Source organism: Oncorhynchus kisutch, linkage group LG7 (assembly GCF_002021735.2).
Source record: "Oncorhynchus kisutch isolate 150728-3 linkage group LG7, Okis_V2, whole genome shotgun sequence".
Lineage (NCBI taxonomy): Eukaryota > Metazoa > Chordata > Actinopteri > Salmoniformes > Salmonidae > Oncorhynchus > Oncorhynchus kisutch.
Window position 1 is genome coordinate 56,737,088 of NC_034180.2, and position 26,343 is coordinate 56,763,430.

General features: G+C 47.6%; 1 protein-coding gene across 1 annotated transcript in view; it reads right to left on the minus strand.

Annotated features, from left to right (window-relative positions):
• The window catches only part of LOC116374607 (sodium bicarbonate transporter-like protein 11), a 51,351-nt gene that overhangs the window by 16,703 nt on the left and 8,305 nt on the right, over positions 1-26,343 (minus strand). The window contains exons 2-3 of the mRNA XM_031828102.1: positions 19,882-19,963; positions 13,525-13,648 (exon numbers count right to left, since the gene is read on the minus strand). Of these exons, the coding sequence (XP_031683962.1) occupies positions 13,525-13,648; positions 19,882-19,963 (206 nt within the window). The remainder of the gene's footprint in view (positions 1-13,524; positions 13,649-19,881; positions 19,964-26,343) is intronic.

The window sequence follows — 26,343 nt, forward strand, 5'->3', positions numbered from 1 at the left end:
AGAATGCCATAGTTACCATTTTGAGTGGGGCCAGGAAGAGAATGCCATAGTTACCATTTTGAGTGGGGCCAGGAAGAGAATGCCATAGTTACCATTTTGAGTGGGGCCAGGAAGAGAATGCCATAGTTACCATTTTGAGTGGGGCCAGGAAGAGAATGCCATAGTTACCATTTTGAGTGGGGCCAGGAAGAGAATGCCATAGTTACCATTTTGAGTGGGGCCAGGAAGAGAATGCCATAGTTACCATTTTGAGTGGGGCCAGGAAGAGAATGCCATAGTTACCATTTTGAGTGGGGCCAGGAAGAGAATGCCATAGTTACCATTTTGAGTGGGGCCAGGAAGAGAATGCCATAGTTACAATTTTGAGTGGGGCCAGGAAGAGAATGCCATAGTTACCATTTTGAGTGGGGCCAGGAAGAGAATGCCATAGTTACCATTTTGAGTGGGGCCAGGAAGAGAATGCCATAGTTACCATTTTGAGTGGGGCCAGGAAGAGAATGCCATAGTTACCATTTTGAGTGGGGCCAGGAAGAGAATGCCATAGTTACCATTTTGAGTGGGGCCAGGAAGAGAATGCCATAGTTACCATTTTGAGTGGGGCCAGGAAGAGAATGCCATAGTTACCATTTTGAGTGGGGCCAGGAAGAGAATGCCATAGTTACCATTTTGAGTGGGGCCAGGAAGAGAATGCCATAGTTACCATTTTGAGTGGGGCCAGGAAGAGAATGCCATAGTTACCATTTTGAGTGGGGCCAGGAAGAGAATGCCATAGTTACCATTTTGAGTGGGGCCAGGAAGAGAATGCCATAGTTACCATTTTGAGTGGGGCCAGGAAGAGAATGCCATAGTTACCATTTTGAGTGGGGCCAGGAAGAGAATGCCATAGTTACCATTTTGAGTGGGGCCAGGAAGAGAATGCCATAGTTACCATTTTGAGTGGGGCCAGGAAGAGAATGCCATAGTTACAATTTTGAGTGGGGCCAGGAAGAGAATGCCATAGTTACCATTTTGAGTGGGGCCAGGAAGAGAATGCCATAGTTACCATTTTGAGTGGGGCCAGGAAGAGAATGCCATAGTTACCATTTTGAGTGGGGCCAGGAAGAGAATGCCATAGTTACCATTTTGAGTGGGGCCAGGAAGAGAATGCCATAGTTACAATTTTGAGTGGGGCCAGGAAGAGAATGCCATAGTTACAATTTTGAGTGGGGCCAGGAAGAGAATGCCATAGTTACCATTTTGAGTGGGGCCAGGAAGAGAATGCCATAGTTACCATTTTGAGTGGGGCCAGGAAGAGAATGCCATAGTTACCATTTTGAGTGGGGCCAGGAAGAGAATGCCATAGTTACCATTTTGAGTGGGGCCAGGAAGAGAATGCCATAGTTACCATTTTGAGTGGGGCCAGGAAGAGAATGCCATAGTTACCATTTTGAGTGGGGCCAGGAAGAGAATGCCATAGTTACCATTTTGAGTGGGGCCAGGAAGAGAATGCCATAGTTACCATTTTGAGTGGGGCCAGGAAGAGAATGCCATAGTTACCATTTTGAGTGGGGCCAGGAAGAGAATGCCATAGTTACCATTTTGAGTGGGGCCAGGAAGAGAATGCCATAGTTACCATTTTGAGTGGGGCCAGGAAGAGAATGCCATAGTTACCATTTTGAGTGGGGCCAGGAAGAGAATGCCATAGTTACCATTTTGAGTGGGGCCAGGAAGAGAATGCCATAGTTACCATTTTGAGTGGGGCCAGGAAGAGAATGCCATAGTTACCATTTTGAGTGGGGCCAGGAAGAGAATGCCATAGTTACAATTTTGAGTGGGGCCAGGAAGAGAATGCCATAGTTACCATTTTGAGTGGGGCCAGGAAGAGAATGCCATAGTTACCATTTTGAGTGGGGCCAGGAAGAGAATGCCATAGTTACCATTTTGAGTGGGGCCAGGAAGAGAATGCCATAGTTACCATTTTGAGTGGGGCCAGGAAGAGAATGCCATAGTTACCATTTTGAGTGGGGCCAGGAAGAGAATGCCATAGTTACCATTTTGAGTGGGGCCAGGAAGAGAATGCCATAGTTACCATTTTGAGTGGGGCCAGGAAGAGAATGCCATAGTTACCATTTTGAGTGGGGCCAGGAAGAGAATGCCATAGTTACCATTTTGAGTGGGGCCAGGAAGAGAATGCCATAGTTACCATTTTGAGTGGGGCCAGGAAGAGAATGCCATAGTTACCATTTTGAGTGGGGCCAGGAAGAGAATGCCATAGTTACCATTTTGAGTGGGGCCAGGAAGAGAATGCCATAGTTACCATTTTGAGTGGGGCCAGGAAGAGAATGCCATAGTTACCATTTTGAGTGGGGCCAGGAAGAGAATGCCATAGTTACCATTTTGAGTGGGGCCAGGAAGAGAATGCCATAGTTACCATTTTGAGTGGGGCCAGGAAGAGAATGCCATAGTTACCATTTTGAGTGGGGCCAGGAAGAGAATGCCATAGTTACCATTTTGAGTGGGGCCAGGAAGAGAATGCCATAGTTACCATTTTGAGTGGGGCCAGGAAGAGAATGCCATAGTTACCATTTTGAGTGGGGCCAGGAAGAGAATGCCATAGTTACCATTTTGAGTGGGGCCAGGAAGAGAATGCCATAGTTACCATTTTGAGTGGGGCCAGGAAGAGAATGCCATAGTTACCATTTTGAGTGGGGCCAGGAAGAGAATGCCATAGTTACCATTTTGAGTGGGGCCAGGAAGAGAATGCCATAGTTACCATTTTGAGTGGGGCCAGGAAGAGAATGCCATAGTTACCATTTTGAGTGGGGCCAGGAAGAGAATGCCATAGTTACCATTTTGAGTGGGGCCAGGAAGAGAATGCCATAGTTACCATTTTGAGTGGGGCCAGGAAGAGAATGCCATAGTTACCATTTTGAGTGGGGCCAGGAAGAGAATGCCATAGTTACCATTTTGAGTGGGGCCAGGAAGAGAATGCCATAGTTACCATTTTGAGTGGGGCCAGGAAGAGAATGCCATAGTTACCATTTTGAGTGGGGCCAGGAAGAGAATGCCATAGTTACCATTTTGAGTGGGGCCAGGAAGAGAATGCCATAGTTACCATTTTGAGTGGGGCCAGGAAGAGAATGCCATAGTTACCATTTTGAGTGGGGCCAGGAAGAGAATGCCATAGTTACCATTTTGAGTGGGGCCAGGAAGAGAATGCCATAGTTACCATTTTGAGTGGGGCCAGGAAGAGAATGCCATAGTTACCATTTTGAGTGGGGCCAGGAAGAGAATGCCATAGTTACCATTTTGAGTGGGGCCAGGAAGAGAATGCCATAGTTACCATTTTGAGTGGGGCCAGGAAGAGAATGCCATAGTTACCATTTTGAGTGGGGCCAGGAAGAGAATGCCATAGTTACCATTTTGAGTGGGGCCAGGAAGAGAATGCCATAGTTACCATTTTGAGTGGGGCCAGGAAGAGAATGCCATAGTTACCATTTTGAGTGGGGCCAGGAAGAGAATGCCATAGTTACCATTTTGAGTGGGGCCAGGAAGAGAATGCCATAGTTACCATTTTGAGTGGGGCCAGGAAGAGAATGCCATAGTTACCATTTTGAGTGGGGCCAGGAAGAGAATGCCATAGTTACCATTTTGAGTGGGGCCAGGAAGAGAATGCCATAGTTACCATTTTGAGTGGGGCCAGGAAGAGAATGCCATAGTTACCATTTTGAGTGGGGCCAGGAAGAGAATGCCATAGTTACCATTTTGAGTGGGGCCAGGAAGAGAATGCCATAGTTACCATTTTGAGTGGGGCCAGGAAGAGAATGCCATAGTTACCATTTTGAGTGGGGCCAGGAAGAGAATGCCATAGTTACCATTTTGAGTGGGGCCAGGAAGAGAATGCCATAGTTACAATTTTGAGTGGGGCCAGGAAGAGAATGCCATAGTTACCATTTTGAGTGGGGCCAGGAAGAGAATGCCATAGTTACCATTTTGAGTGGGGCCAGGAAGAGAATGCCATAGTTACATTTTGAGTGGGGCCAGGAAGAGAATGCCATAGTTACCATTTTGAGTGGGGCCAGGAAGAGAATGCCATAGTTACCATTTTGAGTGGGGCCAGGAAGAGAATGCCATAGTTACCATTTTGAGTGGGGCCAGGAAGAGAATGCCATAGTTACCATTTTGAGTGGGGCCAGGAAGAGAATGCCATAGTTACAATTTTGAGTGGGGCCAGGAAGAGAATGCCATAGTTACCATTTTGAGTGGGGCCAGGAAGAGAATGCCATAGTTACCATTTTGAGTGGGGCCAGGAAGAGAATGCCATAGTTACCATTTTGAGTGGGGCCAGGATGAGAATGCCATAGTTACCATTTTGAGTGGGGCCAGGAAGAGAATGCCATAGTTACAATTTGAGTGGGGCCAGGAAGAGAATGCCATAGTTACATTTTGAGTGGGGCAGGAAGAGAATGCCATAGTTTACCATTTTGAGTGGGCCAGGAAGAGAATGCATAGTTACCATTTTGAGTGGGCCAGGAATGAGAATGCATAGTTACATTTTGAGTGGGGCCAGGAGAGAATGCCATAGTTACCATTTTGAGTGGGGCCAGGAAGAGAATGCCATAGTTTACCATTTGAGTGGGGCCAGGAAGAGAATGCCATAGTTACCATTTTGAGTGGGGCCAGGAAGAGAATGCATAGTTACCATTTTGAGTGGGCAGGAAAGAGAATGCCATAGTTACAATTTGAGTGGGGCAGGAAGGAAATGCCATAGTTACAATTTTGAGTGGGGCCAGGTGAGAATGCCATAGTTACCATTTTGAGTGGGGCCAGGAAGAGAATGCCATAGTTACAATTTTGAGTGGGGCCAGGAAGAGAATGCCATAGTTACATTTTGAGTGGGGCCAAGGATGAGAATGCCATAGTTACAATTTTGAGTGGGGCCAGGATGAGAAGCCATAGTTACAATTTTGAGTGGGGGCCAGGAAGAGAATGCCATAGTTACAATTTTGAGTGGGGCCAGGATGAGAATGCCATAGTTACAATTTTGAGTGGGGCCAGGATGAGAATGCCATAGTTACAATTTTGAGTGGGGCCAGGAAGAGAATGCCATAGTTACAATTTTGAGTGGGGCCAGGAGAGAATGCCATAGTTACCATTTTGAGTGGGGCCAGGAAGAGAATGCCATAGTTACCATTTTGAGTGGGGCCAGGAAGAGCAATGCCATAGTTACCATTTTGAGTGGGGCCAGGAAGAGAATGCCATAGTTACCATTTTGAGTGGGGCCAGGAAGAGAATGCCATAGTTACCATTTGAGTGGGGCCAGGAGAGAATGCCATAGTTACAATTTTGAGTGGGGCCAGGAAGAGAATGCCATAGTTACCATTTTGAGTGGGGCAAGGAAGAGAATGCCATAGTTACAATTTTGAGTGGGGCAAGGAAGAGAATGCCATAGTTACCATTTTGAGTGGGGCCAGGATGAGAATGCCATAGTTACCATTTTGAGTGGGGCCAGGAAGAGAATGCCATAGTTACCATTTTGAGTGGGGCCAGGAAGAGAATGCCATAGTTACCATTTTGAGTGGGGCCAGGAAGAGAATGCCATAGTTACCATTTTGAGTGGGGCCAGGAAGAGAATGCCATAGTTACCATTTTGAGTGGGGCCAGGAAGAGAATGCCATAGTTACCATTTTGAGTGGGGCCAGGAAGAGAATGCCATAGTTACCATTTTGAGTGGGGCCAGGAAGAGAATGCCATAGTTACAATTTTGAGTGGGGCCAGGATGAGAATGCCATAGTTACAATTTTGAGTGGGGCCAGGATGAGAATGCCATAGTTACCATTTTGAGTGGGGCCAGGAGAGAATGCCATAGTTACAATTTTGAGTGGGGCCAGGATGAGAATGCCATAGTTACATTTTGAGTGGGGCCAGGAAGAGAATGCCATAGTTACCATTTTGAGTGGGGCCAGGAAGAGAATGCCATAGTTACAATTTTGAGTGGGGCCAGGAAGAGAATGCCATAGTTACAATTTTGAGTGGGGGCCAGGAAGCAGAATGCATAGTTACCATTTTGAGTGGGGCCAGGATGAGGATGCATAGTTTAACCATTTTGAGTGGGGCAGGACGAGAATGCCATAGTTACCATTTTGAGTGGGGCCAGGGTGAGAATGCATAGTTACCATTTTGAGTGGGGCCAGGAAGAGAATGCCATAGTTACCATTTTGAGTGGGCCAGGAAGAGAATGCCCATAGTTACCATTTTGAGTGGGGCCAGGTATGAGAATGCCATAGTTACCATTTTGAGTGGGCCAGGATGAGAATGGCATAGTTACCATTTTGAGTGGGGCCAGGAAGAGAATGCCATAGTTACAATTTTTGAGTGGGGCCAGGAAGAGAATGCCATAGTTACCATTTTGAGTGGGGCAGGAAGAGAATGCCATAGTTTACCATTTTGAGTGGGGCCAGGAGAGAATGCCATTTACCATTTTGAGTGGGGCCAGGAAGAGAATGCCATAGTTACCATTTTGAGTGGGGCCAGGAAGATAATGCCATAGTTACCATTTTGAGTGGGGCCAGGAAGAGAATGCCATAGTTACAATTTTGAGTGGGGCAAGGAAGAGAATGCCATAGTTACAATTTTGAGTGGGGCCAGGAAGAGAATGCCATAGTTACCATTTTGAGTGGGCCAGGAAGAGAATGCCATAGTTACAATTTTGAGTGGGCCAGGATGAGAATGCCATAGTTACCATTTTGAGTGGGGCCAGGAAGAGAATGCCATAGTTACCATTTTGAGTGGGGGCCAGGAAGAGAATGCCATAGTTACAATTTTGAGTGGGGCCAGGAGAGAATGCCATAGTTACCATTTGAGTGGGGCCAGGGAAGAGAATGCCATAGTTACAATTTTGAGTGGGGCCAGGAGCAGAATGCCATAGTACCATTTGAGTGGGGCCAGGATGAGAATGCCATAGTTACCATTTTGAGTGGGGCCAGGAAGAGAATGCCATAGTTACCATTTTGAGTGGGGCCAGGAAGAGAATGCCATAGTTACCATTTTGAGTGGGGCCAGGATGAGAATGCCATAGTTACCATTTTGAGTGGGGCCAGGATGAGAATGCCATAGTTACAATTTTGAGTGGGGCCAGGATGAGAATGCCATAGTTGCCATTTTGAGCGGGGCCAGGAAGAGAATGCCATAGTTACAATTTTGAGTGGGGCCAGGATGCGAATGCCATAGTTACCATTTTGAGTGGGGCCAGGATGAGAATGCCATAGTTACAATTTTGAGTGGGGCCAGGAAGAGAATGCCATAGTTACAATTTTGAGTGGGGCCAGGAAGAGAATGCCATAGTTACCATTTTGAGTGGGGCGAGGAAGAGAATGCCATAGTTACAATTTTGAGTGGGGCCAGGATGCGAATGCCATAGTTACCATTTTGAGTGGGGCCAGGATGAGAATGCCATAGTTACCATTTTGAGTGGGGCCAGGAAGAGAATGCCATAGTTACCATTTTGAGTGGGGCCAGGAAGAAAATGCCCTAGTTACCATTTTGAGTGGGGCCAGGATGAGAATGCCATAGTTACCATTTTGAGTGGGGCCAGGATGAGAATGCCATAGTTACAATTTTTCAGTGGGGGCCAGGATGAGATGCCATAGTTGCCAATTTTGAGCGGGGCCAGGAAGAGAATGCCATAGTTACAATTTTGAGTGGGGCCAGGAAGAGAATGCCATAGTTACAATGTTGAGTGGGGCCAGGATGAGGGTGACATAGTTACCATTTTGAGTGGGGCCAGGATGAGGGTGACATAGTTACCATTTTGAGTGGGGCCAGGGTGAGAATGCCATTGTTACCATTTTGAGTGGGGCCAGGAAGTAGAATGCCATAGTTACCATTTTGAGTGGGCCAGGATGAGAATACCATAGTTACCATTTTGAGTGGGGCCAGGGTGAGAATGCCATTGTTACCATTTTGAGTGGGGCCAGGAAGAGAATGCCATAGTTACAATTTTGAGTGGGGCCAGGAAGAGAATGCCATAGTTACCATTTTGAGTGGGGGCCAGATGAGAATGCCATAGTTACCATTTTGAGTGGGGCCAGGATGAGGGTGACATAGTTACCATTTTGAGTGGGGCAAGGATTAGGATTGCATAGTTACCATTTTGAGTGGGGCCAGGATGAGGATGGCATAGTTACCATTTTGAGTGGGGCCAGGCAGAGAATGGCATAGTTACCATTTTGAGTGGGGCCAGGAAGAGAATATCATAGTTAAATTTTGAGTGGGGCAAGGAAGAGAATGCCATAGTTACCATTTTGAGTGGGGGCCAGGTAGAGAATGCCATAGTTACAATTTTGAGTGGGGCCAGGAAGAGAATGCCATAGTTACAATTTTGAGTGGGGCCAGGAAGAGAATGCCATAGTTACAATTTTGAGTGGGGCCAGGAAAGAGAATGCCATAGTTAACAATTTTTGAGTGGGGCCAGGAAGAGAAGCATGTTACAATTTTGAGTGGGGCCAGGAAGAGAATGCCATAGTTTACAAATTTTGAGGGGCCAGGATGAGAATGCCATAGTTACAATTTTGAGTGGGGCCAGGATGCGAATGCATAAGTTACAATTTTGAGTGGGGCCAGGATGAAGATGCCATAGTTACATTTGAGTGGGGCCCAGGAAGAGATGCCATAGTTACCGATTTTAGTGGGGCCAGGTAGAAGAAATGCCATAGTTACAATTTTGAGTGGGGCCAGGAAGAGAAGGCCATAGTTACCATTTTGAGTGGGGCCAGGTTGAGAATGCCATAGTTACCATTTTGAGTGGGGCCAGGATGAGGGTGACATAGTTACCATTTTGAGTGGGGCCAGGGTGAGAATGCCATTGTTACCATTTTGAGTGGGGCCAGGAAGAGAATGCCATAGTTACCATTTTGAGTGGGGCCAGGATGAGAATTCCATAGTTACCATTTTGAGTGGGGCCAGGGTGAGAATGCCATTGTTACCATTTTGAGTGGGGCCAAGATGAGAATGCCATAGTTACCATTTTGAGTGGGGCCAGGATGAGAATGCCATAGTTACCATTTTGAGTGGGGCCAGGAAGAGAATGCCATAGTTACCATTTTGAGTGGGGCCAGGAAGAGAATGCCATAGTTACAATTTTGAGTGGGGCCAGGAAGAGAATGCCATAGTTACCATTTTGAGTGGGACCAGGAAGAGAATGCCATAGTTTCAATTTTGAGTGGGGCCAGGATGCGAATGCCATAGTTACCATTTTGAGTGGGGTCAGGATGAGAATGCCATAGTTACCATTTTGAGTGGGGCCAGGTTGAGAATGCCATAGTTACCATTTTGAGTGGGGCCAGGAAGAAAATGCCATAGTTACCATTTTGAGTGGGGCCAGGATGAGAATGCCATAGTTACCATTTTGAGTGGGGCCAGGATGAGAATGCCATAGTTACAATTTTCAGTGGGGCCAGGATGAGAATGCCATAGTTGCCATTTTGAGCAGGGCCAGGAAGAGAATGCCATAGTTACAATTTTGAGTGGGGCCAGGAAGAGAATGCCATAGTTACAATTTTGAGTGGGGCCAGGATGAGGGTGACATAGTTACCATTTTGAGTGGGGCCAGGATGAGGGTGACATAGTTTACATTTTGAGTGGGGCCAGGGTGAGAATGCCATTGTTACCATTTTGAGTGGGGCCAGGAAGAGAATGCCATAGTTACCATTTTGAGTGGGGCCAGGATGAGAATACCATAGTTACCATTTTGAGTGGGGCCAGGGTGAGAATGCCATTGTTACCATTTTGAGTGGGGCCAAGATGAGAATGCCATAGTTTACCATTTTGAGTGGGGCCAGGATGAGAATGCCATAGTTACCATTTTGAGTGGGGCCAGGAAGAGAATGCCATAGTTACCATTTTGAGTGGGGCCAGGAAGAGAATGCCATAGTTTACAATTTTGAGTGGGGCCAGGAAGAGAATGCCATAGTTACCATTTTGAGTGGGACCAGGAAGAGAATGCCATAGTTTCAATTTTGAGTGGGGCCAGGATGCGAATGCCATAGTTACCATTTTGAGTGGGGTCAGGATGAGAATGCCATAGTTACCATTTTGAGTGGGGCCAGGAAGAGAATGCCATAGTTACAATTTTGAGTGGGGCCAGGATGAGAAGGCCATAGTTACCATTTTGAGTGGGGCCAGGTTGAGAATGCCATAGTTACCATTTTGAGTGGGGCCAGGTAGAGAATGCCATAGTTACAATTTTGAGTGGGGCCAGGAAGAGAAGGCCATAGTTACCATTTGAGTGGGGCCAGGTTGAGAATGCCATAGTTACCATTTTGAGTGGGGCCAGGATGAGGGTGACATAGTTACCATTTTGAGTGGGGCCAGGGTGAGAATGCCATTGTTACCATTTTGAGTGGGGCCAGGAAGAGAATGCCATAGTTACCATTTTGAGTGGGGCCAGGATGAGAATTCCATAGTTACCATTTTGAGTGGGGCCAGGGTGAGAATGCCATTGTTACCATTTTGAGTGGGGCCAAGATGAGAATGCCATAGTTACCATTTTGAGTGGGGCCAGGATGAGAATGCCATAGTTACCATTTTGAGTGGGGCCAGGAAGAGAATGCCATAGTTACCATTTTGAGTGGGGCCAGGGAGAGAATGCCATAGTTACAATTTTGAGTGGGGCCAGGAAGAGAATGCCATAGTTACCATTTTGAGTGGGACCAGGAAGAGAATGCCATAGTTTCAATTTTGAGTGGGGCCAGGATGCGAATGCCATAGTTACCATTTTGAGTGGGGTCAGGATGAGAATGCCATAGTTACCATTTTGAGTGGGGCCAGGTTGAGAATGCCATAGTTACCATTTTGAGTGGGGCCAGGAAGAAAATGCCATAGTTACCATTTGAGTGGGGCCAGGATGAGAATGCCATAGTTACCATTTTGAGTGGGGCCAGGATGAGAATGCCATAGTTACAATTTTCAGTGGGGCCAGGATGAGAATGCCATAGTTGCCATTTTGAGCAGGGCCAGGAAGAGAATGCCATAGTTACAATTTTGAGTGGGGCCAGGAAGAGAATGCCATAGTTACAATTTTGAGTGGGGCCAGGATGAGGGTGACATAGTTACCATTTTGAGTGGGGCCAGGATGAGGGTGACATAGTTTACATTTTGAGTGGGGCCAGGAAGAGAATGCCATAGTTACAATTTTGAGTGGGGCCAGGATGAGGGTGACATAGTTACCATTTTGAGTGGGGCCAGGATGAGGGTGACATAGTTTACATTTTGAGTGGGGGCCAGGGTGAGAATGCCATTGTTACCATTTTGAGTGGGGCCAGGAAGAGAATGCCATAGTTACCATTTTGAGTGGGGCCAGGATGAGAATACCATAGTTACCATTTTGAGTGGGGCCAGGGTGAGAATGCCATTGTTACCATTTTGAGTGGGGCCAAGATGAGAATGCCATAGTTACCATTTTGAGTGGGGCCAGGATGAGAATGCCATAGTTACCATTTTGAGTGGGGCCAGGAAGAGAATGCCATAGTTACCATTTTGAGTGGGGCCAGGAAGAGAATGCCATAGTTACAATTTTGAGTGGGGCCAGGAAGAGAATGCCATAGTTACCATTTTGAGTGGGACCAGGAAGAGAATGCCATAGTTTCAATTTTGAGTGGGGCCAGGATGCGAATGCCATAGTTACCATTTTGAGTGGGGTCAGGATGAGAATGCCATAGTTACCATTTTGAGTGGGGCCAGGAAGAGAATGCCATAGTTACAATTTTGAGTGGGGCCAGGATGAGAAGGCCATAGTTACCATTTTGAGTGGGGCCAGGTTGAGAATGCCATAGTTACCATTTTGAGTGGGGCCAGGAAGAAAATGCCATAGTTACCATTTTGAGTGGGGCCAGGATGAGAATGCCATAGTTACCATTTTGAGTGGGGCCAGGATGAGAATGCCATAGTTACAATTTTCAGTGGGGCCAGGATGAGAATGCCATAGTTGCCATTTTGAGCAGGGCCAGGAAGAGAATGCCATAGTTACAATTTTGAGTGGGGCCAGGATGCGAATGCCATAGTTACCATTTTGAGTGGGGCCAGGATGAGAATGCCATAGTTACCATTTTGAGTGGGGCCAGGAAGAGAATGCCATAGTTACCATTTTGAGTGGGGCCAGGAAGAAAATGCCCTAGTTACCATTTTGAGTGGGGCCAGGATGAGAATGCCATAGTTACCATTTTGAGTGGGGCCAGGATGAGAATACCATAGTTACCATTTTGAGTGGGGCCAGGGTGAGAATGCCATTGTTACCATTTTGAGTGGGGCCAGGAAGAGAATGCCATAGTTACAATTTTGAGTGGGGCCAGGAAGAGAATGCCATAGTTACCATTTTGAGTGGGGCCAGGATGAGAATGCCATAGTTACCATTTTGAGTGGGGCCAGGATGAGGGTGACATAGTTACCATTTTGAGTGGGGCAAGGATTAGGATTGCATAGTTACCATTTTGAGTGGGGCCAGGATGAGGATGGCATAGTTACCATTTTGAGTGGGGCCAGGCAGAGAATGGCATAGTTACCATTTTGAGTGGGGCCAGGCAGAGAATGGCATAGTTACCATTTTGAGTGGGGCCAGGGTGAGAATGCCATTGTTGCCATTTTGAGTGGGGCCAGGATGAGAATATCATAGTTACCATTTTGAGTGGGGCCAGGGTGAGAATGCCATTGTTGCCATTTTGAGTGTGGCCAGTGTGAGAATGCCATTGTTACAATTTTGAGTGGGGCCAGGAAGAGAATGCCATAGTTACCATTTTGAGTTGGGCCAGGATGAGAATGCCATAGTTACCATTTTGAGTGGGGCCAGGATGAGAATGCCATAGTTACCATTTTGAGTGGGGCCAGGATGAGAATGCCATAGTTACCATTTTGAGTGGGGCCAGGAAGAGAATGCCATAGTTACAATTTTGAGTGGGGCCAGGATGAGAAGGCCATAGTTATCATTTTGAGTGGGGCCAGGTTGAGAATGCCATAGTTACCATTTTGAGTGGGGACAGGAAGAAAATGCCGTAGTTACCATTTTGAGTGGGGCCAGGATGAGAATGCCATAGTTACCATTTTGAGTGGGGCCAGGATGAGAATGCCATATTTACCATTTTCAGTGGGGCCAGGATGAGAATGCCATAGTTGCCATTTTGAGCGGGGCCAGGATGAGAATGCCATAGTTACAATTTTGAGTGGGCCCAGGAAGAGAATGCCATAGTTACAATTTTGAGTGGGGCCAGAATGAGGGTGACATAGTTACCATTTTGAGTGGGGCCAGGGTGAGAATGCCATTGTTATCATTTTGAGTGGGGCCAGGAAGAGAATGCCATAGTTACCATTTTGAGTGGGGCCAGGATGAGAATACCATAGTTACCATTTTGAGTGGGGCCAGGGTGAGAATGACATTGTTACCATTTTGAGTGGGGCCAGGATGAGAATGGCATAGTTACCATTTTGAATGGGGCCAGGAAGAGAATGGCATAGTTACCATTTTGAGGGGGGCCAGGTTGAGAATGCCATAGTTACCATTTTGAGTGGGGCCAGGATGAGGATGACATAACGGACTTCACAGCAGTTCTCTCCCCAGTTCTGAGGCCGCTCCAGACGAGAGATACAGACATGACGTCTCTGGAGACTCTTCACATTGCAGCTGTGGAAACAGAGGTTACCACACATCATACCGAGGTTATAACACAAACACATTATAACACATTACACAGGTTATTACACATCATACAGGTTATAACACATCATACCGAGGTTATTACACAAACACATTATAACACATCATAGAGGTTATTACACATCATACAGGTTATAACACATCATACCGAGGTTATTACACAAACACATTATAACACATCATAGAGGTTATTACACATCATACCGAGGTTATTACACAAACACATTATAGCACATCACACAGGTTATAACACATCATACAGGTTATAACACATCATACCGAGGTTATTACACAAACACATTATAACACATTACACAGGTTATTACACATCATACAGGTTATAACACATCATACCGAGGTTATTACACAAACACATTATAACACATCATAGAGGTTATTACACATCATACCGAGGTTATTACACAAACACATTATAACACATCACACAGGTTATAACACATCATAACGAGGTTAAACACAAACACATTATAACACATCACACAGGTTATTACACATCATACAGGTTATAACACATCATCTTCAAAGCAGGCTATTTGGGTGGTCTCCGTCTCGGAAGTGCAGAGCGTTTGGCACAGCAGGTACTTCTTATTTCCCAAGAGTGATGGAATGTTATACCCCATCATGAACTTGGTGTTTTAAAAAAGCACCTCATGGTTTGCAAGTTCAAAATGCTCACACTTCACCGGCTATTGCAGTCGGTAGGCCCCAGTGATTGGTACAGGTCCATAAGATGTGTATCGGTAGGCCCCAGTGATTGGTACAGGTCCATAGTATGTGTATCGGTAGGACACAGTGATTGGTACAGGTCCATAGTATGTGTATCGGTAGGCCTCAGTGATTGGTACAGGTCCATAGGATGTGTATCGGTAGGTCCCAGTTATTGGTACAGGTCCATAAGATGTGTATCGGTAGGCCCCAGCGATTGTGTCTTATAGGTCCCTGTGTCTTATAGGTCCCTGTATCTTATAGGTCCCTGTATCTTATAGGTCCCTGTGTCTTACAGGCCTTACAGGTCCCTGTGTCCTACAGGTCCCTGTATCTTATAGGTCCCTGTGTCTTATAGGTCCCTGTGTCTTACAGGTCCCTGTGTCTTTTAGGTCCCTGTGTCTTATAGGTCCCTGTGTCTTACAGGTCCCTGTGTCTTATAGGTATCTGTGTCTTACAGGTCTCTGTGTCTGATAGGTCCCTGTGTTTTGCAGGTCCCTGTGTCTTACAGGTCCCTGTGTCTTTTAGGTCCCTGTGTCTTATAGGTCCCTGTGTCTTACAGGTCCCTGTGTCTTATAGGTATCTGTGTCTTACAGGTCTCTGTGTCTGATAGGTCCCTGTGTTTTGCAGGTCCCTGTGTCTTACAGGTCCCTGTGTCTTATAGGTCTCTGTGTCTTACAGGTCTCTGTGTCTTATAGGTCCCTGTGTCTTACAGGTCTCTGTGTCTGATAGGTCCCTGTGTTTTACAGGTCCCTGTGTCTTATTTGGTCCCTGTGTTTTACAGGTCCCTGTGTCTTATTTGGTCCCTGTATCTTATAGGTCCCTGTGTCTTATAGGTCCCTGTATCTTATAGGTCCCTGTGTCTTATAGGTCCCTGTGTCTTATAGGTCCTAAAGGTCCCTGTGTCTTTTAGGTCTCTGTGTCTTATAGGTCCTACAGGTCCCTGTGTCTTATAGGTCCTTCAGGTCCCTGTGTTTTATAGGTCCCTGTGTTTTAAACGTCCCTGTGTCTTTCAGGTCCCTGTGTCTTACAGGTCTCTGTGTCTTACAGGTCCTACAGGTCCCTGTATCTTATAGCTCCCTGTGTCTTATAGGTCCCTGTGCTTTATAGCTCCCTGTGTCTTACAGGTCTCTGTGTCTTATAGGTCCCTGTGTCTTACAGGTCTCTGTGTCTGATAGGTCCCTGTGTTTTACAGGTCCCTGTGTCTTATTTGGTCCCTGTGTTTTACAGGTCCCTGTGTCTTATTTGGTCCCTGTATCTTATAGGTCCCTGTGTCTTATAGGTCCCTGTATCTTATAGGTCCCTGTGTCTTATAGGTCCCTGTGTCTTATAGGTCCTAAAGGTCCCTGTGTCTTTTAGGTCTCTGTGTCTTATAGGTCCTACAGGTCCCTGTGTCTTATAGGTCCTTCAGGTCCCTGTGTTTTATAGGTCCCTGTGTTTTAAACGTCCCTGTGTCTTTCAGGTCCCTGTGTCTTACAGGTCTCTGTGTCTTACAGGTCCTACAGGTCCCTGTATCTTATAGCTCCCTGTGTCTTATAGGTCCCTGTGTCTTATAGGTCCCTGTGCTTTATAGCTCCCTGTGTCTTACAGGTCTCTGTGTCTTATAGGTCCTACAGGTCCCTGTGTCTTATAGGTCCTTCAGGTCCCTGTGTCTTTTAGGTCCCTGTGTTTTATAGGTCCCTGTGTCTTATAGGTCCCTGTGTCTTATAGGTCCTACAGGTCCCTGTATCTTATAGGTCCCTGTGTCTTATAGGTCCCTGTGTCTTATAGGTCCTACAGGTCCCTGTATCTTATAGGTCCCTGTGTTTTATAGGTCCCTGTGTCTTATAGGTCCCTGTGTCTTATAGGTCCTACAGGTCCCTGTGTCTTTTAGGTCCCTGTGTTTTATAGGTCCCTGTGTCTTATAGGTCCCTGTGTCTTATAGGTCCCTGTGCTTTATAGCTCCCTGTGTCTTATAGGTCTCTGTGTCTTATAGGTCTTACAGGTCCCTGTATCTTATAGGTCCCTGTGTCTTACAGGTCTCTGTGCCTTATAGGTCCTACAGGTCCCTGTGTCTTATAGGTCCCTGTGTCTTACAGGTCCCTGTGTCTTACAGGCCCTACAGGTCCCGGTGTCTTATAGGTCCCTGTGTCTTATAGGTCCCTGTATCTTTTAGGTCCCTGTGTCTTACAGGTCCCTGTGTCTTATAGGTCCATGTGTCTTACAGGCCCTACAGGTCCCTGTGTCTTATAGGTCCCTGTGTCTTACAGGCCCTACAGGTCCCGGTGTCTTATAGGTCCCTGTGTCTTATAGGTCCCTGTGTCTTACAGGTCCCTGTATCTTTTAGGTCCCTGTGTCTTACAGGTCCCTGTGTCTTACAGGTCCCTGTGTCTTACAGGTCCCTGTGTCTTATAGGTCTCTGTGTCTTATAGGTCCTACAGGTCCCTGTGTCTTATAGGTCTTACAGGTCCCTGTGTTTTACAGGTCCCTGTGTCTTTTAGGTCCCTGTGTCTTATAGGTCCCTGTGTCTTATAGGTCCCTGTGTCTTATAGGTCTCTGTGTCTTACAGGTCTCTGTGTCTTATAGGTCTCTGTGTCTTATAGGTCCCTGTGTCTTACAGATCTCTGTGTCTGATAGGTCCCTGTGTTTTACATGTCCCTGTGTCTTATTTGGTCCCTGTGTTTTACAGGTCCCTGTGTCTTATTTGGTCCCTGTATCTTATAGGTCCCTGTGTCTTATAGGTCCCTGTATCTTATAGGTCCCTGTGTCTTATAGGTCCCTGTGTCTTATAGGTCCTAAAGGTCCCTGTGTCTTTTAGGTCTCTGTGTCTTATAGGTCCTACAGGTCCCTGTGTCTTATAGGTCTTACAGGTCCCTGTGTTTTACAGGTCCCTGTGTCTTATTTGGTCCCTGTGTCTTACAGGTCCCTGTGTCTTATAGGTCTCTGTGTCTTATAGGTCCTACAGGTCCCTGTGTCTTATAGGTCTTACAGGTCCCGGTGTTTTACAGGTCCCTGTGTCTTTTAGGTCCCTGTGTCTTATAGGTCCCTGAGTCTTATAGGTCCCTGAGTCTTATAGGTCCCTGTGTCTTATAGGTCCCTTTGTCTTTCAGGCCCTACAGGTCCCTGTGTCTTTTAGGTCCTTCAGGTCCCTGTGTTTTATAGGTCCCTGTGTTTATACGTCCCTGTGTCTTTCAGGTCCCTGTGTCTTACAGGTCTCTGTGTCTTATAGGTCCTACAGGTCCCTGTATCTTATAGGTCCCTGTGTCTTATAGGTCCCTGTGTTTTATAGGTCCCTGTGTCTTATAGCTCCCTGTGTTTTATAGGTCCCTGTGCTTTATAGCTCCCTGTGTCTTATAGGTCTCTGTGTCTTATAGGTCCTACAGGTCCCTGTGTCTTATAGGTCTTACAGGTCCCTGTGTTTTACAGGTCCCTGTGTCTTTTAGGTCCCTGTGTCTTATAGGTCCCTGAGTCTTATAGGTCTCTGTGTCTTATAGGTCCTACAGGTCCCTGTGTCTTATAGGTCCTACAGGTCCCTGTGTCTTTTAGGTCCCTGTGTCTTACAGGTCCCTGTATCTTTTAGGTCCCTGTGTCTTGTTGGTCCCTGTATCTTATAGGTCCCTGTGTTTTACAGGTCCCTGTGTCTTATTTGGTCCCTGTGTCTTATAGGTCCCTGTGTTTTATACATCCCTTTGTCTTACAGGTCCCTGTGTCTTATAGGTCCCTGTGTCTTACAGGTCCCTGTATCTTATAGGTCTCTGTGTCTTACAGGTCTCTGTGTCTTACAGGTCTCTGTGTCTAACAGGTCCTACAGGTCCCTACACGTACATATGAATTACATATGAAAATCTGAAATGTCTTGAGTCAATAAGTATTCAGCCCCTACAGTACCAGTTTGGACACACCTACTCATTCAAGGGCTTTTCTTTATTTGTACTATTTTCTACATTGTAGAATAATAGTGAAGACATCAAAACTATGAAATAACACATATGGAATCATGTAGTAACCAGAAAAGTGTCAAACCCTTTGCCTTGATGACAGCTTTGCACACTCTTGGCATTCTCTCAACCAGCTTCACCTGGAATGCTCTTCCAAGGCCATTGAAGGAGTTCCCACATATGCTGAGCACTTGTTGGCAGATTTTTAAATTTTTAATTGAACCTTTATTTATCTAGGCAAGTCAGTTTTAAGAACTAATTCTTATTTACAATGACCTATCCCAGTCAAACCCAGACGACGCTGAGCCAATTGTGCGCCGCCCTATGGGACTTCCAATTACAGCTTGTGATACAGCCTGGAATCGAACCAGGGTATGTAGTGACGCCTCTAGCACTGAGATGCAGTGCCTTAGACTGCTGCGCCACTCGGGAGACCCACTCTGCGGTCCAACCCATCCCAAACCATCTCAATTGGGTTGAGGTCAGGTGATTGTTGAGGCCAGGTCATCTGATGCTGCACTCCATCCCCCTCCTTGGTAAAATAGCCCTTACACAGACTGGAGGTGTAAAGGCCACTAAGAGCAAACCAGATGGGATGGGGTACCGCTGCAGAATGCTGTGGTAGCCATGTTGGTTAAGAATGCCTTGAATTCTAAAAATCACCCACAGGACACCAGTTGGGGAACCCTGACTTACAGGATACATAGCCAGGATTGTTAGGGAACCCTGACTTACAGGATACATAACCAGGATTGTTATTGAACAATGACTTACAGGATACTGTGGCAAACCTCTTCATGGTTAGGAGCGTTTTCACAAATTAAGTGGTGAACTGTCACCAAATCACCCAAGAATGAGAGTTCTTTCGAACAGGACAGTACCTGTGTGTTTGTTTCTCCATCCTGGTCCACCCAGGCCGTAGGCGAGGTCAAGGATAGCAGGGTTCGGTACACAAATCGGGTTCTCGATAGGTCCAGGTCCAAACGCCAACAGGTCCAAAACAATCCAGCTCATACACGGTAAATCCAGCCAATCTCTATAGTCTCTTTCTCTATTGTTCATAGCTCCTTCCAGCACTCTCTCTTCCTCTTCCTGGTATTTCTTGACCCTTTATCTGTGGGTCGGCTCCAACTTCTGAGGGTTCCCCTTGCTTCTGGGACTTGTAGTTTTGGCGGTCGGCCATTTTGTGATCTGTAGTTCTGACAGGGGTGGCCATTTGAGTGATCGGGCAGAGCCCGTTTATTAGTTCTGCTCTCCATTTATCACTCGACCCCCTTCTTTGCCACAATACATAACCAGGATTGTTAGGGAACACTGACTTACAGGATACATAACCAGGATTGTTAGGGAACCCTGACTTACAGGATACATAACCAGGATTTTTAGGGAACCCTGACTTACAGGATACATGACCAGGATTGTTGGGGAACCCTGATTTACAGGATACAGAACCAGGATTGTTAGGGAACCCTGACCTACAGGATACATAACCAGGATTGTTGGGGAACCCTGACTTACAGGATACATAACCAGGATTGTTGGGGAACCCTGACTTACAGGATACATAACCAGGATTGTTGGTATTGGACCCCGGTGGCAGTGGCTGTTACTCCCTGGATGGTCTCTGACACCAGGTGGGCTGCAGGGGGGGACAGACAGCTGGTTAGAGGAGGGTGGTGGTGTTCACAAAGTAACCAGCTATGAATGAAAATGACATTTTATTTTCGTGTCAAATCGCCAGTCTCTTATGGGATTAATTGAGACATAAACAAACATTACAATAATTCCCTCACTCCCTAAGATGTTCAAAACATCAAATAAAGAATTAAACAAAGTTCAATAAGGGCCTTGATACAACCTAGGTTTGCAATGGACTGGACTAGTTTTCCAGTGGACTGGACTAGGTTTCCAGTGGACTGGACTAGGTTTCCAGGGGACTGGACTAGGTTTCCAGTGGACTGGACTAGGTTTCCAGTGGACTGGACTAGGTTTCCAGTGGACTGGACTAGGTTTCCAGTGGACTGGACTAGGTTTCCAGTGGACTATGTTTCCAGTGGACTGGACTAGTTTTCCAGTGGACTGGACTAGTTTTCCAGTGGCAGACCATCATTATTAGGCTCTAAAACAATCCCTATATCCCTCCCTCGCTCTATATCCCTCCCTCCCCTATATCCTCCCGCCTTCCATATCCCTCCCTCCCTCCCTCTATATCCCTCCTCCCTCCCTCTATATCCTCCCTTCCTCTATATCCCTCCCTCCCTCTATATCCCTCCCTCCCTCTATATCCCTCCCTCCCTCTATATCCTACCTCCCTCAATATCCCTCCTTCCCTACCTCTATATCCCCCTACTTCTATATCCATCTCTCTCTCCCTCTATATCCCTCCCTCCCTCCCTCTATATCCTACCTCCCTCTATATCCCTCCTTCCCTCCCTCTATATCCCCCTCCCTCTTTATCCCTTCCTCCCTCTATGTCCCCCCTTCCCTCCCTCTATATCCCCCTCCTTCTATATCTCCTCCTTCCCTCCCTCTATATCACCCCTCCTTCTATATCCCTCTCTCTATATCCCCACCTCTATATCCCCCTCCTTCTATATCCCTTCCTCCTTCTATATCCCTCCCTGTATATCCTACATCCTTCTATATCCCCCTCCTTCTATATCCCTCCCTCCCTCTATATCCTACCTCCTTCTATATCCCTCCTTCCTTCCCTCTATATCCCCCTCCCTCTATATCCCTCCCTCCCTCTATATCCCTTCCTCCTTCTATATCCCTCCCTGTATATCCTACCTCCTTCTATATCCCCCTCTTATATATCCCTCCCTCCCTCTATATCCTACCTCCTTCTATATCCCTCCTTCCCTCCCTCTATATCCCCCTCCCTCTATATCCCTCTCCCTCTCTCTATATCCCTCCTTCCCTCCCTCTATATCCTACCTCCCTCTATATCCCCCTCCCTCTATATCCCTCCCTCTCTCCCACTATATTTCTCTCCCTCTATATCCTCCCTCCTTCCATATCCCTCCCTCCCTCTCTCTATATCCCTCCTTCCCTCCCTCTATATCCTACCTCCCTCTATATCCCCCCCCCCTCTATATCCTCCCTCCTTCTATATCCCTCCCTCCCTCTATATCCCTCCCTCCCTCTATATCCTACCACCTCTATCCCTCCTCCCTCCCTCTATATCCATTCCTCCCTCTATATCCTACCTCCCTCTATATCCCTCCTTCCCTCCCTCTATATCCCCCTCTTATATATCCCTCCCTCTCTCCCTCTATATCCCTCCCCCTCCCTCTATATCCTACCTCCCTCTATATCCCTCCTTCCCTCCCTCTATATCCCCCTCCTTCTATATCCCTTCCTCCCTCTATGTCCCCCTCCCTCTATATCCCTCCTTCCCTCCCTCTATATCCCCCTCCTCTATATCCCTCCCTCTCTCCCACTATATCCCTCCCTCTATATCCTCCCTCCTTCCATATCCATCCCTCCCTCCCTCTATATCCTCCCTCTCTCTATATCCCTCCCTCCTTCTATATCCCTCCCTCCCTCTATATCCCTCCCTCCTTCTATATCCCTCCCTCCTTCTATATCCTCCCTCCTTCCATATCCCTCCCTCCCTCTATATCCCTCCCTCCCTCTATATCCCTCCCTCCCTCCCTCTATATCCCTCCCTCCTTCTATATCCCTCCCTCCTTCTATATCCTCCCTCCTTCCATATCCCTCCCTCCCTCTATATCCCTCCTTCCCTCTATATCCCTCCCTCCCTCTGTATCCTCTCTCCTTTCATATCCCTCCCTCCCTCCCTCGATATCCCTCCCCCTCCCTCTAAATCCCTCCCCCTCCCTCTATATCCTACCTCCCTCTATATCCCTCCCTCCCTCTATATCCTACCTCCCTCTATATCCCCCTCCTTCTATATCCCTCCCTCCCTCTCTATCCCTCCCTCCATCTCTATCCCTCCCTCTATATCCCTCCTTCCCTCCCTCTATATCCCCCTCCTTCTATATCCCTCTCTCCCTCCCTCTATATCCTACCTCCCTCTATATCCCTCCTTCCCTCCCTCTATATCCCTCCTTCCCTCCCTCTATATCCCCCTCCTTCTATATCCCTCCCTCTATATCCTACCTCCCTCTATATCCCTCCTTCCCTCCCTCTATATCCATCCATCCCTCCCTCCCTCTATATCCTTTCTCCCTCTATCCCTCCCACTATATCCCCCTCCTTCTCTATGCCTCCCTCTCTCCCACTATATCCCTCCCTCTATATCCTACCTCCCTCTATATCCCCCTCCTTCTATATCCCTCCCTCCCTCTATATTCCTCCTTCCCTCCCTCTATATCCCCTTCCCTCTATATCCCTCCCTCCCTCTATATCCCTCCTTCCCTCCCTCTATATACCTCCCTCAAACTATATCCTACCTCCCTCTATATCCCCCTCTTATATATCCCTCCCTCTCTCCCTCTATATCCCTCCCTCTATATCCTACCTCCCTCTATATCCTACCTCCCTCTATATCCTACCTCCCTCTATATCCCTTCCTCCCTCTATGTCCCCCTTCCCTCCCTCTATATCCCCTCCATCTATATCCCTCCTTCCCTCCCTCTATATCACCCCTCCTTCTATATCCCTCCCTCCCCTCCATAGCCCCCCTCTATATCCCCCTCCCTCTATATCCCTTCCTCCTTCTATATCCCCTCTCTCTATATCACCCCCCTCTATATCCCTCCTTCTATATCCCTCCCTCTATATCCTCCCTCCTTCTATATCCCTCCCCCTTCCCTCCCTCTATATGCCTCCTTCCCTCCCTCTATATCCCTCCCTCCCTCTATATCCCTCCCTCCCTCCTTCTATATCCCTCCCTCTATATCCTCCCTCCTTCTATATCCCTCCCCCTTCCCTCCATCTATATGCCTCCTTCCCTCCCTCTATATCCCTCCCTCCCTCTATATCCTACCTCCCTCTAAATCCATCCCTCTATAACCCCCTCTTTTATATCCCTCCCTCTCCCCTCTATATCCCTCCCCCTCCATCTATATCCTACCTCCCTCTATATCCTACCTCCCTCTATATCCCTCCCTCCCTCTATATCCCTCCTTCCCTCCCTCTATTTCCCCCTCCCTCTATATGCCTCCTTCCCTCCCTCTATATCCCTCCCTCAAACTATATCCTACCTCCCTCTATATCCATCCCTATATATCCCCCTCTTATATATCCCTACCTCTCTCCCTCTATACCCCTCCCTCTATATCCTACCTCCCTCTATATCCTACCTCCCTCTATATCCCCCTCCTTCTATATCCCTTCCTCCCTCTATGTCCCCCCTTCCCTCTCTCTATATCCCCTCCCTCTATATCCCTCCTTCCCTCCCTCTATATCACCCCTCCTTCTATATCCCTCCCTCCCTCCCTCCATAGCCCCCTCTATATCCCCCTCCCTCTATATCCCTTCGTCCTTCTATATCCCTCTCTCTATATCACCCCCCTCTATATCCCTCCCTCTATATCCCTCCCTCCCTCCTTCTATATCCCTCCCTCTATATCCTCCCTCCTTCTATATCCCTCCCCCCCTTCCCTCCCTCTATATGCCTCCTTCCCTCCCTCTATATCCCTCCCTCCCTCTATATCCTACCTCCCTCTATATCCATCCCTCTATATCCCCCTCTTTTATATCCCTCCCTCTCCCCTCTATATCCCTCCCCCTCCATCTATATCCTACCTCCCTCTATATCCCCCTCCTTCTATATCCCTCCCTCCCTCTATATCCCTCCCTCCCTCCCTCTATATCCCTCCTTCTATATCCCTCCCTCCATATCCCTCCTTCCCTCCCTCTATATCCATCCCTCCATCCCTCCCTCTATATCCTTTCTCCCTCTATCCCTCCTTCCCTCCCTCTATATCCCCCTCCTTCTATATCCCTCCCTCTCTCCCACTATATCCCTCTATATCCTACCTCCCTCTATATCAACCTCCTTCTATATCCCTCCCTCCCTCTATATCCCTCCCTCCCTCTATATCCCACCTCCCTCTATATCCCTCCTTCCCTCCCTCTATATCCCCCTCCCTCTATTTCCCTCCCTTCCTCTATATCCCTCCTTCCTTCCCTCCCTCTATATCCCCCTCCCTCTATATGCCTCCCTCTCTCCCACTATATCCCTCCCTCTATATCCTACCTCCCTCTATATCCCTCCCTCCCTCTATATCCCTCCCTCCCTCTATATCCTACCTCCCTCTATATCCCTCCTTGCCCTCCCTCTATACCCCCCTCCCTCTATATCCCTCCCTCCTTCTATATCCCCCTCCCTCTATATGCCTCCTTCCCTCCCTCTATATCCCTCCCTCAAACTATATCCTACCTCCCTCTATATCCATCCCTCTATATCCCCCTCTTATATATCCCTCCCTCTCTCCCTCTATATCCCTCCCCCTCCCTCTATATCCTACCTCCCTCGATATCCCCCTCCTTCTATATCCCTTCCTCCCTCTATGTCCCCCCTTCCCTCCATCTATATCCCCTCCCTCTACATCCCTCCCTCTATATACTCTCTCCTTTCATATCCCTCCTCCCTCCCTCCATCTCCATCTCCATCTCAGCCTCCAGTATTTATGCTGCAGTAGTTTATGTGTCGGGGGGCTGGGGTCAGTTTGTTATATCTGGAGTACTTCTCCTGTCCTATTCGGTGTCCTGTGTGAATCTAAGTGTGCGTTCTCTAATTCTCTCCTTCTCTCTTTCTTTCTCTCTCTCGGAGGACCTGAGCCCTAGGACCATGCCCCAGGACTACCTGACATGATGACTCCTTGCTGTCCCCAGTCCACCTGGCCATGCTGCTGCTCCAGTTTCAACTTCCACCTGACTGTGCTGCTGCTCTAGTTTCAAACTGTTCTGCCTTATTATTATTCGACCATGCTGGTCATTTATGAACATTTGAACATCTTGGCCATGTTCTGTTATAATCTCCACCCCGGCACAGCCAGAAGAGGACTGGCCACCCCACATAGCCTGGTTCCTCTCTAGGTTTCTTCCTAGGTATTGGCCTTTCTAGGGAGTTTTTCCTAGCCACCGTGCTTCTACACCTGCATTGCTTGCTGTTTGGGGTTTTAGGCTGGGTTTCTGTACAGCACTTTGAGATATCAGCTGATGTACGAAGGGCTATATAAATAAATTTGATTTGATTTGATTTGATCCATAGCCCCCCTCTAGATCCCCCTCCTTCTATATCCCTTCCTCCTTCTATATCCCTCTCTCTATATCACCCCCCTCTATATCCCCTCCCTCCCTCCTTCTATATCCCTCCCTCTATATCCTCCCTCCTTCCATATCCCTCCCCCCTTCCCTCCCTCTATATGCCTCCCTCCCTCTATATCCTACCTCCCTCTATATCATCCCTCTATATCCCCCTCCTATAGATCCCTCCCCTCTCCCCTCTATATCCCTCCCCCTCCATCTATATCCTACCTCCCGCTATATCCCCCCTCCTTCTATATCCCTCCCTCCCTCCCTCTATATCCCTCCCGCTATATCCTCCCTCCCTCTATATCCTCCCTCCCTCTATATCCCTCCCTCCCTCTATATCCCTCCCTCCCTCTATATCCCTCCTTCCCTCCCTCTAATATCCCCCTCCCTCTATATCCCTCCCTCCCTCTATATCCCCCTCCCTCTATATGCATCCTTCCCTCCTTTATATCCTCCCTCAAACTAATATCCTACCTCCCTCTATATCCATCCCTCTATATCCCCCTCTTATATATCCCTCCCTCTCTCCCTCTATATCCTCCCCCTCCCTCTATATCCTACCTCCCTCGATATCCCCCTCCTTCTATAATCCCTTCCTCCCTCTATGTCCCCCCTTCCCTCCATCTATATCCCCTCCCTCTACATCCCTCCCTCTATATACTCTCTCCTTTCAAATCCCTCCTCCCTCCCTCCATAGCCCCCCTCTAGATCTCCCTCCTTCTATATCCCTTCCTCCTTCTATATCCCTCTCTCTATATCACCCCCTCTATATCCCTCCCGTCTATATCC